At 37.8% G+C, this 11743-nt stretch overlaps 1 protein-coding gene and 3 non-coding genes across 5 annotated transcripts; 2 read left to right on the top strand and 2 right to left on the bottom strand.

The window, feature by feature from the left end:
* The first annotated feature begins 18 nt into the window (after window positions 1-18).
* On the top strand, window positions 19-104 carry trnay-gua (transfer RNA tyrosine (anticodon GUA)). The gene is given in 2 exon segments: window positions 19-55; window positions 69-104. It is a non-coding gene; the product is annotated as a tRNA-Tyr (tRNA).
* A 1011-nt stretch (window positions 105-1115) lies between these two features.
* Window positions 1116-1188, bottom strand: trnaa-agc (transfer RNA alanine (anticodon AGC)). The gene has a single exon. It is a non-coding gene; the product is annotated as a tRNA-Ala (tRNA).
* A 113-nt stretch (window positions 1189-1301) lies between these two features.
* On the top strand, window positions 1302-1387 carry trnay-gua (transfer RNA tyrosine (anticodon GUA)). The gene is given in 2 exon segments: window positions 1302-1338; window positions 1352-1387. It is a non-coding gene; the product is annotated as a tRNA-Tyr (tRNA).
* Window positions 1388-1889: 502 nt separating this feature from the next.
* On the bottom strand, window positions 1890-6804 carry dnajc5b (DnaJ (Hsp40) homolog, subfamily C, member 5 beta). 2 transcript variants are annotated; one of them, XM_053611808.1, is made up of 4 exons: window positions 6211-6772; window positions 3989-4202; window positions 3627-3801; window positions 1890-2068 (listed from the first exon to the last, which is right to left on the bottom strand). In XM_053611808.1, the coding sequence occupies exons 1-4, from the start codon at window positions 6315-6317 to the stop codon at window positions 1983-1985; spliced, it is 582 nt and encodes a 193-aa protein (XP_053467783.1). In that variant the 5' UTR covers window positions 6318-6772; the 3' UTR covers window positions 1890-1982. The 2 variants fall into 2 exon arrangements, with proteins under 2 accessions (XP_053467783.1, XP_053467782.1); XM_053611807.1 differs by lacking the exon at window positions 1890-2068 and having other exon boundaries at window positions 2624-3801; window positions 6211-6333; window positions 6752-6804.
* Window positions 6805-11743: the final 4939 nt, after the last annotated feature.

The raw sequence follows: 11743 nt of genomic DNA, 5'->3' as shown, positions 1-11743 counted from the left end.
AAACGAATTGTGTCAGGCCCTTCGATAGCTCAGTTGGTAGAGCGGAGGACTGTAGCGGTTACACAGTGATCCTTAGGTCGCTGGTTCGAATCCGGCTCGAAGGAGTGAGAATACTTTTTGGTTCTGTTCGCACTTTGTATGTTTCGATTGATCTCACAAGTGCACACAGCCGTTTACACCTAGTATTATAAATGCGTCTCTAGTGACCACTTGATTAGATTTCATACCTCGTTTCCCCGAGGCAAAGTCTCATGCACATTTATTACGCCTGTCCATACAGGATTTCAAACAGTTTTTGTGATTGTTGATGGCAAAAATGCTAGAGTTTGCTGCATTGCTGCATTAGGATAGTTTCGCATTCACACTACAAATACTATGTGGTCATATGCGGATCAAATGTACGTACCAAACCCTACAAATGTGGTTTGATTGAGCAGATCACAATGAGTCTTCGAGGCACATTAGACCTTGTTCACACCTGTACTTAGCACTTGGATTATTGGATTATGAAACATGGAATTCAACATTTGATTGGTTTTTGAAACCTGTGATTGGTTGATGTAAAATTTAATTTGTCGTTTGATTGGTCTTCGATACATGGACTTCATCAATGTTTTCCACCACCTGATGGAAAGTCACTGATCTTCAGGTTGTATGGATTTACATAGTGAGGAGTTGTGTCAGTACATCACTGCTGAGAGATTTATTTACAGGTATATCAATAGGGCTGCATGAATGAACTGTGTGAGATAATTTCTAATTAATAAGGTTCTAAATAAGACTATTCACCAAATGAGGAAAGGATAATCTTTCTCTGAAGATCCAACCATCCCAATGCTCACCACTTGAACATGACTGATGTTCCACCATCATGTGGTGGTCCAGAACAGTCTCTTGCTTGCAGGAGGGACATCTGAAACTGCTACCTGAAGTCACTGCTCCTTACCTGGTGGGATTTGATGCTTGTTTACATGGTGGTGAATAATCTTAGTAGAGGTCTGTTACAGAATCTAAAGAGGTTTATGTAACAAGTACATTGTGTATGGATTATTTGTGATGAACTACAGGTTCTAAATACAATTATGCGCCAACAGAAGAAAGGAAAATGCAACTTTTGGAGAATGCGGGCATCGATCCCGCTACCTCTCGCATGCTAAGCGAGCGCTCTACCATTTGAGCTAATTCCCCTTTTTAACATGTTTCAGCTTCATATCATGCACATTTATGCAGCAGAGTGCAATTATGCTATGTAATTATGCTAATAATGCTAGTAATATGCTATGAAAGGGGCGTTATTTGACCCTTCGATAGCTCAGTTGGTAGAGCGGAGGACTGTAGCGGTTACACAGTGATCCTTAGGTCGCTGGTTCGAATCCGGCTCGAAGGAGTCAAATATTTTTTCTTTCATGCCATGTTCCAAAAACTATTGGGAACCTTTCCCAGAAGAATGGAGCTTATTATAAGAGTAAAGGGGGCCGAAATCTAGATTGGGATGTTCACGCACATAATGGTGTGATGATTAGGTGTATATGATCACCACTGAACAGATATTTATTTGTGTGGTGGTTTATTCCCAGTACAGCATGATATTGACATGGTAGTGTTTTGGTGTGTGTGGTGATGGTATAAGTTAATCAGATATATCAGTGACATGTTGTGTGTAAATAATAATAATAATAATAATAATAATAATAATGCCACAAAATGTGGCCACGTTGTCATTTTCTTCAATTATTGTGTCTGAAATGTCCTACTTCTGTGAAAACGTTCTTTTATTTGTAATATACTAGACAACAGAGTCACATTACATTATAATAAGATCTGCAGAATATATATATATATATATATAGTTAATAGTTAATTATAGTTATGTACATACAGCACTGGTTGAAAAATGTCCATGATTAAGACACATAAATATATAGCTAGTTATTCAACAGCAGAAGAATATCAGAAAGTGCTGTTTATAAAGACACTCTCCCTCAGGTGTATGTCCGGTGTCCGTCCCCAATCAGCTGGGTCTTCTCACTCGCATTAGTTGGCTGATGCATTACAGGAGTGTCTCCATCTGGCCAAACAAACAAACACACACACACACACACACACACACACACACACACACACACACACACACACACACACACACACACACACACACACACACACACACACACACACACACACACACACACACACAAGTGAGGACAATCATCATCAAGCAAAATGAGTACTGCTTCTCACACAGGGTCACATCAGAACATGGACTGTAACTGGGCTTCCTGCTGCAAAAATGTGTTTTCCATCCTGTTCAAGGACTTCAGAGCACTCGTTCCCTTATCCCAGTTTGAAGGGCAGCCTGGTGAGATTACTAAATCCTCATCACCCAGAAAGTTTTGAGTCTCGCACCATGACACGAGTTTTTAAGTAAATCAAAACATACATGTGGTATTCTCCCCTTCTGTTTTTAAAAAGAAAACAAACTATTATTAACAATCTCTACCTATTCCTACACCTCTGAATCACCAGACTTGTGTGTTTTTTGTCAGAAGGAACTCAGCAGACATTAAAGTGAAGACATATAAAGGTTCTGTGCCTACTGATACGCCTGATATTTTCCCAAAGGCCAGGAACAAACACATTGCCTCTTATTATTGCGTGATAAGTAAAAATAACCGGTATGCAAACTCGCTCGGAGAAATGACTCAGAGGCAGTAATTATCAGCTTTGTGAGGGCCTTGAAAAACCTCCTACTGTGAACTGGCGCAAAGACAACGGTTTATATCCAAACATCTGGCTCAGAAGTATGTAGGCTATTTATTGTCAGTAACAGGGTGGGTGTTGGACAAATTGTGTATTTTAAGCACTATGTTTCGGCCCCTGATATGAAAGGCTTCTGCAGAGAAAACGCACCGAAAATGTATTAAGATTTGTTTTTCTTCAGTGCAATGTGTACTGGATTTAATACCAGACATCAAGCTAATATGTGAAAGGTTTGTGTACAGTATGAAAAAGTCAGTCATTCAATCACAGTTTTTTTTTTAAATATAGTTTTCCATGATATCTGGCTACACTTTCACATTTTTAAAAAGAGTAATGCATTAATATTACACACACTTACTTTCAAAACTACTAAAATGCCTAGAAGTTACAACTTTACTTTGGAGACTCTTTCATTAAAAGCTAAATAAACAGAAAACATAAGCCTGTTTTTTTGTGGAGCCTCCCTAAGTAAGTCATTACTACAGAAACTATTAAAGCTACACAATTGTAATAGCTGCTGTTATGTAAAAACAAACAAACAAACAAATAAATAAATAATGAATGAAACGAAATGAATCAACACCTTCCAACCAATCCGAAACGAGAATTCATTAGAGCTATTAAGGGAATGGCTGTTTATAGCAGTGATAATTGCTATATGTGTTGTTCTTTAATTTAAAAAAAAAAATGTAAATACTGTGCTATAACAGGAATAAAACACTTAGGGAAGTCCTGCTATAGGAAAATAAACTTCACTTCATCATATCTGATTGTGCTAATTAAGGTCCTGAGTAGCATGAATATTCTAAAATGTGTGTGTGTGTGTGTGAGAGAGAGAGAGAGATAGAGATAGAGTGTGTGCTCACCCCTCTCTGAGTCAGTGCGAATCTGCTCTTCCAGGTCTTCAGGAGACACGTAGCACTCTTGGTCTTCCTCTCCAGGAGTGCGGGGCTTACACTTCCCACAGCAGCAGTTGAAACAGCAGCACAAACAGCAGCAGAAATAGCAGCCTGTCAGCAAGCCACAGATGGCAAACAGACCCTGTAGACGAGTGTATACATGCATACACACACACACACACACACACACACACACATGCACATATAGATTATTTCCTTAAACCTAAGAAGAAGTAAAAAGTAGATTATGGTACAACATGCACATGTTGCACAGTATGACAATGAACAGTAATTAAATACGACCCTGTGTGCGGTGCTGGAAATCTCACCTTGGCCCACCAACTGGAGAGCATAAAATAAGTGTTCACGTTCTCCTCTCCAAACTGCTGGGCCACATAGAGCCCCAATGAACCATATTTGTCATAAATGTTCCGTTTTGTGATGTCCGAGAGCACAGAGTGAGCATTGTTGAGCTCCTTGAACTTCTCAGCAGCATCAGGGTTGTCCGGGTTCTTGTCTGGGTGATGTTTCAAAGCGAGCTTCCTGTAAAACAACAACAACAACAACAACAAAAAAACGAAATGGGCCTCTCATCAAATACACAATTTCTCCAAAATGAAGCTACAGGATTATGGAAACGAGTAAAAACTAGTGATTTGGTTCAGTGCAAAAATTTGCACCCCCTACAGTTTGTGGATGAATAAAGGATATTTTAGTTTATCTTAAAAAGAAACAAAAACGATTTCCAGAATAGGAAATAAACAGTGAATCAGCAATCTGAAACTCATAGGAAGATCAACAGAAAAATATTGAAAAGGACCAAAAGAAAGAAGACGGATTTGTCGTGACTGTTTCAGCCTCCAGATTTAATTCGAAGAAGCCACTGTGTGAGATCTGGCAAGGTTAGAGCTAGAACTCTATGAGGTGAATATTGCAGCTTTTGGATCCACAAGCTGTTCAGAGGATCCAGAAGCAGTTGGAAGCAGTCACAAAAGCAAAAGATGTCGTTAAAGAAGATTCATATCACATTTAGAAAGGAAGACGTAATCCTTTGAAGGTTTATTTAGGTGGGGGTTTGTTCCCAACTTTTTATTACTTGTGATAATAAAGGAACATCTGAGAAACCTAACACTCTTCGTGTCCTGGTGTAAATTATTTGTCTTTGCCTTCCTCACAGTCTTAAGGGAATGAGAACTTTTGTACTCGGCCGTATCAGTTTGCTTTACACTGTTATATATCAAAACGAGAAGGAAAAGTAGAAAAGTTGCACTGAAAGAAAAGGATTTGTGTTTCATCATGTGATGTCAGCATTGGATCTCAGCATTAGACAGATGTGTTTTTTTTCTTTTTTGTTTTTTTACACCTGACTCTTACACATACCAGATTAGTGTGTGTAAACTGTGTTCAGATGTTGTGTTAACAGTGCGTCACCAAACTTTCCCCTAGTAGAATTTTCATGTGCTATTCTTACTAAGTTTACACACCCTCTAAAAGAGTGTGCAAGTTGAGTACCTTTCTTCTGAACTATTTTCCAGTTTCCCTATTGGGAACTGAAATCAACTGAGAAGGTCCTGTGAAACAAATTCTTCCGGATCATCAGGAGAGAGATCGCTAAAACAGAATGAGCTTTATTTAAAAGGAGACGGTTTATGTTCATCCACTGTCCATACATTAAGCACTATAAAAGCTTTAAATATACATAGCTCTGTTTATATAATTTACTTTTCAGCGCTGCACTTAAATTTGTCATTTCTCATCAACATTTTATAATGCTCCAACCACACAAGCTCGTTAATTTTTGATTAAGCTGACGGCCTCAGAAAGAGTTGCTACGATGACATATTCATTAAGCACAAGCAAGTGCTGTTAAAATGCTTTAGCATCTAAATGGCCCTTAAAGGCAGCACGAATTAGTGCACTTAAGTGTCTGTAATTGTTGGAGCACCGCTCCAGTTTTGACATGAACTAATCTCGTGGAATTGTCCCATTTGTTGCATTAGTGTTTTCTTTCTCGTGATATTTATAGATGTTGTGAGTGCAGGGGTCCCTGAGTGCAACATGAAGGTAAAATGATTTCGGAATTCCTTGTTTTTGTGTCTATTGTAATATCTGTAGTATTTGTGAATGAAATAAAAGAGCTTCTGGAGTCATTATAGTCATTATGATATTCCTAACCATAGACAGATAGTGTTTCCCCACTGCAAGAGCCAAGCAGTTTCTATTCAATTTAATCCTGAAATCCCAACAATATTACAATTTCAATTTTTATAAAAAAAATAATAAAATAAAAATTGACAGCTATTCTGAAACCAAAGCTTAAAATAGATAGTAATAATTAAAAAAAATAAACTTTTCTTCTCTCGATCCATTTCTTAAGTTTGCCTGCTTGTCCGTTCCACCAGATTAAAGTCTCTTTACACAAGTACATCCAGGAACAAACAGCCATTTGAGTTGCTAGATGTTTGCCAACAGAGACACCGGAAGATCTCATTTTCAGAAGTTGTGTAGCTATTCAGAAAAAGCATAAACAGCAAAAGACCTCTGAACCCACCTGTATGATTTCTTGATGTCATCGTGAGTGCAGCTCTTGTCAAGGCCGAGCACCTGGTACAGAGCCTCACCTGACGTGGACAGGGCTCGCTGTCTTTGTTCACTCATGTTCCCTGAGCATTACCTTCACATCACATATACTATAAATAAAATGTCTGCAGAACGACAGGTATTCATCAAGGCAGCAAGGGTCAACTTTCCATTTTAAAAGCAGGCTTGAATTGGTAGGCCTATAATATGTAGTCACTGACCTGGTGTTGAATAAACATTTACTTCCTGTAGCCTGGACAATTGTAATACGTACTGTACAAATAATAAAGCTTCAACACACACCTGTATATTTTTAGGTATCATCTGCCTGAATTATTCCATCCCTGATACCGAGCCTGTACTGAATATTTAATAGTATGCAAAATTACACAACCGTGATGTTTTTTGAGACATTTTGAATGCTAGAAGGCCAAAATATGACCAAAACATATTATCTGACTGTAATCACAACATCAGAAATGATACAGAAAGAATGCCATTATCTTACCTACCTGTAAAACCCAACTTTGTGATGCTGTAAGTGTCGATCCTCTCTGAGGTTTTGCAGACGGGTCACTGGAGTCAGGTTGCTTCTCTATAAGTGAGTGGATCACTGAGCAAATTAATTTTACATGGACTGAGTCATGAGTTCAGGTAACTGCCACAAGCTTGATTGGGTTTCAGTGTGTGTGTGTTTGGTGAACGATGGGAGGACTCTGGGATGGATGGTTGGATGGATGGATGGATGTATGGATGGATGCAGGGATGCAACTGATGATGAAATGAAAGAGTTGGAAAGATACACATCCAGATTTCATTTATGTACTTATATCTAAAATCATACAGGTACGCCTGAATACGTTAATCTTCTGTGCTTAGTAGAAGTATGTCAGTGCGCCATCTTGTGGTCTATTTTTGTGGTGTTTGAGTACAATCCCTGTTAGTTGTTACTATAGAGCAGGGGTTCCCAAACTTTTCCAGGGCAAGGGTACAAATGTACCCTTAAGGACAGAAAACACCCATAAGCCACTTAAGGGTATACATAATGCCATTAGTAGCTTAAAAAGTGTCGCACACTGTTCTGGACATGATTAGTTTGGGAAATTAAATGTTTGTCAATGTTTTCATTTCAATTTCCTTCACAGGCAGCAGAGGGATCCACATAATACAAATGGCTCCTTTAATATATTAATACGTACCATTTATCTTTCTATTATATTATTCTTACATTCTTCTAAAAGCTGTTCTGTCTCCAGTTCGACTGTTTCATTTTGTTGAGTTAAATATATTTTTTTAATTATGTACAAAACAAAATTTTCTTTATTTCTTCCAGGTTTGCTTAAATATTTCTATAAAATGGCACAGTAAAATGACTTTATAGTAAAGGAGGAGGAAGAATATATCATGTATTATTTTGCCTGCTTATTGTAACTTATGTCAGCCTCGAAACTGAAAACACTATTTCACTATTTCTTTGATGATGTTCTTTCATTTTTCTTCCATATTTTTCAAAACTGTCACAGTAAACTGATTTCATATTAAAGAACAATGGAGTAGTCATCTCACCATTAGTAAATTGTGTTTTTATCTAGTTATTGTAAATGGGAGAACTGCCATTTTAACCATTTTGTATATTATAGCGTATTTACGTTAAAAAAAGGACTATTTTTGCTGAACAGATTGGTACAAAACAAACATACTGTTCGAGGCAGAATATTTTATGAGCAGAAATAATAAGAAAGTGTGATTGTAAACTTTTCTTGTGTCTACATATGAGCTAAAAACAAGACAAGAGGCAGCCTTCCTCCCCTCAAAATGCCTGGAGGTTACCGTAAAACCCTGTATATAAGCGCAATGGGTTACATCAATGGGTATTTAGCATATTAAGTTGCGCAAATCTTGTTACTTTTGCTTTGGCTGATTAAATGTTGTTAAAGACTATTTTGTTTAGCGTGTTATGTATTGTTTTCATTTTGCTTAATGGGCTTATCACAAATTTTGTCCATAATTTCTGTGTTTCACTCACACAGCCACAAGATGGCGGCTGAGGATACTGATTACTCTCACAAGGCACTAGAAAATCTCTCTCTCGCTATTTATTTATTTTAATGCTTTCCACACATAAATACCAATATCATTCCAACATTTATATTCTTAGGCGCTCGTGTAGGCTATAAGCTAATGTTTGTAATTGCAATTAAAAGGTAAAGCAAACGTCAAAGCGACAACAGAAACAAAGTCATTCGACACTTATTTGAATACAAATCATCTTCTTTTCAAAATGGCGTCGTTTTTCTTACTAAAAGCTTGTATTAAAGTCCTTTTTTTTTAAACGGCTAACATTACATACAAACGCCTGTCATTAAACCGCTACTCGGTTTAAGTTGGACAAGTCCAAGACGCAGGGGTGTTCAATTTGTTGACATTTGTTGAAAAGGGATTCTTTTGTTATGTATAAGTTAGATAAGATGTTGAGATCAAATAAAACTGGGGTTTAAGTCGTTTTAAGAAAGCTATGCAAGAGGTGGATGTGCAATGAAATGGATTTTGTTAGGAAGAGACTTCGTTGACCCCCCCGAATACGTGACGGATCCTTCCAAGTGGAAGTAGTGAAGGGAAGTGGATAAAAGCGGTATCAGGACTGGGCCCTGCGCCATGCCTGACATAAACAAACCATGTCAATTATGCAGTGTGTGTGTGTGTTCTGATGACTGGGGCAAAACGTACACCGGATTCAGAGCCTCTCGGGCAGCGTCTCAGGGGGAATTAACAGGTGCGCCGCTTCCCTCCTCTCATCACAGCACACTTCCCCTGGGGCCTTCGGTGAAGCTGATGCAGGCGCATGAACACTGTGTACCACAAACAGTGTTTTAGAAACAAATCATTGCTAAATGGTTTCCTCCTAGTTAGGGAATGAGGAAAGTCCCTGATGAGCTGTGCATGGAGACTGTAGCACATTGCATGCTGTCCATCACTGCTTTGGTTAAGCAACTCAATGCGTGCATTATATTATTCCAATCACCATTACAGCACATACATTAACAATGTAAACAGCTAACATCCAGCTGTAGTGTAGCAGTGAAGGAACTCCTGCTAAAAAAAAAATAATGGGTGTAACTAAGGAGTAACCACCAGTGACACCCTAGAATGAACAGTGATATATGGATATATGAACATCCCTTGCCTTTTCCCATACAAAAGCATTTTGGAAATCTGACTGATTTATTTATTGTAGATAAATTGTAAAGTAACACATGGTGGATGCAAACTTTTTGACGTTTTCAATGTAATACATGACTGCAACAACTACATGTGCATACGATATTGATGGGTTATGATTTATTTCAGGATTGTACATACTCACATAGGGGAATTTAAAAATATATATTTTTACTTTCATTGTTTATACATTGAGATAACAATTACAACCCGCATTTGTCATTTTGTAATCTTCATAATTCTGTAATTTTCTAATCTTTAAGGCATACAGCTTAATGCATTTTTATTACAATGTAAAATACAAGATCCGGGTGTCTGATTGGTCATTTAAGGCAACCGTGTAACCAGGCAGAGGTGTTCCATTGAAAAACATGACCAGGAAAAATAAAAAAACAACAGAAAAATGAATTTTTTGGACATATTTATTGTTGTATAGCCGGATTTTAAACATCATAACAATATTCCAGTTAATGATTTTGAATGATTATCATCTTAATTGTGCTTGGTCTAAAGAAGTTAAATGCTTTTTTCCTATATATTTGTCTACAAGCACAGTTTACTACATATCCAGGATGCATATTTAGTAAAATTACTGTACATTCTGGTCCAGGTTTGTACTTCAGGAGTGTGAAATTGATCTAGCCGGAAGAGGCTCAGGGCTTCATGGCAGGGGGTTGGGCTGTGCTGAATTGTATTCTACGCTGCTAGGGAGGAGGTGGGAGCAAGTCATTGTACCCACTATTGGCATACAGCCTGATTGTTGCCATGGCATGGCACTCTATTGTCCCCTCGGCCTCCTGCAATTCAAGTTAAAACATTCAAACGCTCTAAAGCAAAAACATCTTATCTCTAATTCTTTTACAACCACAGGTTTGTCCTCGAGACTAAAATGAATCAAGCTCAGGCCTAAAAGTGATGAGTTTTCTTATAGTGTCGGATGTGATGCGTAATCCTGGATGTGATGCACTGTGAAATGTGTAGTGTTATTGGCTGTTTACCATCGTTCCTGGAATTTCAGGGGATTAGAGACTTGAATAGCATACTCAGTTTACACCAAGACAAGAAACCAAGCATTTAAAAAAAAGTGGAGGTGAAGAAATCCAAATAATTGCTGTGCTAATATCTGCTAATTAATGTATGAATGGGTAGAGATAATCTACAAATGCCATGACTTTCCTACACCCTTCAGCGGTCATATGTATTGTTGGCGTAGTAGTTAACCCAGCCGATGCGTTTATAGCTATTACTATTTCTATAAATGTTCAAATAAGAAAGTGTTCTGGATAAATAAACAGTTGATGAATGCATGTATGAGGGAACTTATGGGCCAGATAAGAATGGCCAAATAAAATGGTTTCCAATCATTCTGTTCATGAACATTAACTGCACCTTTAGCTTTAACTTTAACTTTTGTGTCTTGTCCTGTGAATTGAGTCTTGTGTTGTAACTGTTATAAATTTGCAAGTATAAGATGATGAAAAATGTTAAGTAAAAATGTTAAGTAAGGAGAAGTTTATTGAATGTTTATGGAAGGAGTCTTCAGTGTCAGAGCTTTGTAATAGTCAGAAAGTTTTATAACATGCCGAAAGTCTTCGGGACAGAAGCGTTTACGCTTTCTGGTTTCTTGGTAACACGACTGGGGTTTTTTTTCTTAAGTAAGAGAAAAAAAAAAGAGACAGTTGAGGACACAACTGTGATAGCTTCTGTAATGTAAGTGACAATAGGAGCTAACTTGTTTCACAGATGTTCCACAACATTAAATATAACTATAAGTGGATGATGTATCATTCTTTGATAAATAAAAAATATCATTTACTAGTGTTGGTATAAATTGCTGTGGTATAAGAGCATCTTTGGGACATGTTGTTATTGGAAATTAATCAACTTTGTATCAGGCTGCATCACACCACACCACACCACATGGTTGATGATTATTTTTCCATAGCAGTACACCCCCAAATGATTTATTCCTTACTTTTACATACTATTACATGCCGGATATATCCTGGATTAACTATAAGCCGAAAAGAGATCATGTTGGGAAAGCGTTTAATGGAAACCATCAACCTAAGTCTCATAGGAAATAAAATCATAATTATAATGCTTCTTAACAACCTGAATGTTGACAGGTTAATAAACAAGGCCTTCTCAGCCGTGGATTTTCGGGGAGCTCCTTGCCTTCTGGGGGGCCATTGAAGTCATTCCTGTCTTCCCCCTGCTGTACAGTGTTCCTGTCATCAAGGTTGAGTTGTGGCCGTGTTCTGGCAGTCGGATTTGGATGAGTT

This window comes from Ictalurus furcatus, chromosome 23 (genome assembly GCF_023375685.1).
Source record: "Ictalurus furcatus strain D&B chromosome 23, Billie_1.0, whole genome shotgun sequence".
Classification (NCBI taxonomy): Eukaryota; Metazoa; Chordata; class Actinopteri; order Siluriformes; family Ictaluridae; genus Ictalurus; species Ictalurus furcatus.
This window is presented reverse-complemented; position numbering and strand designations above follow the sequence as displayed.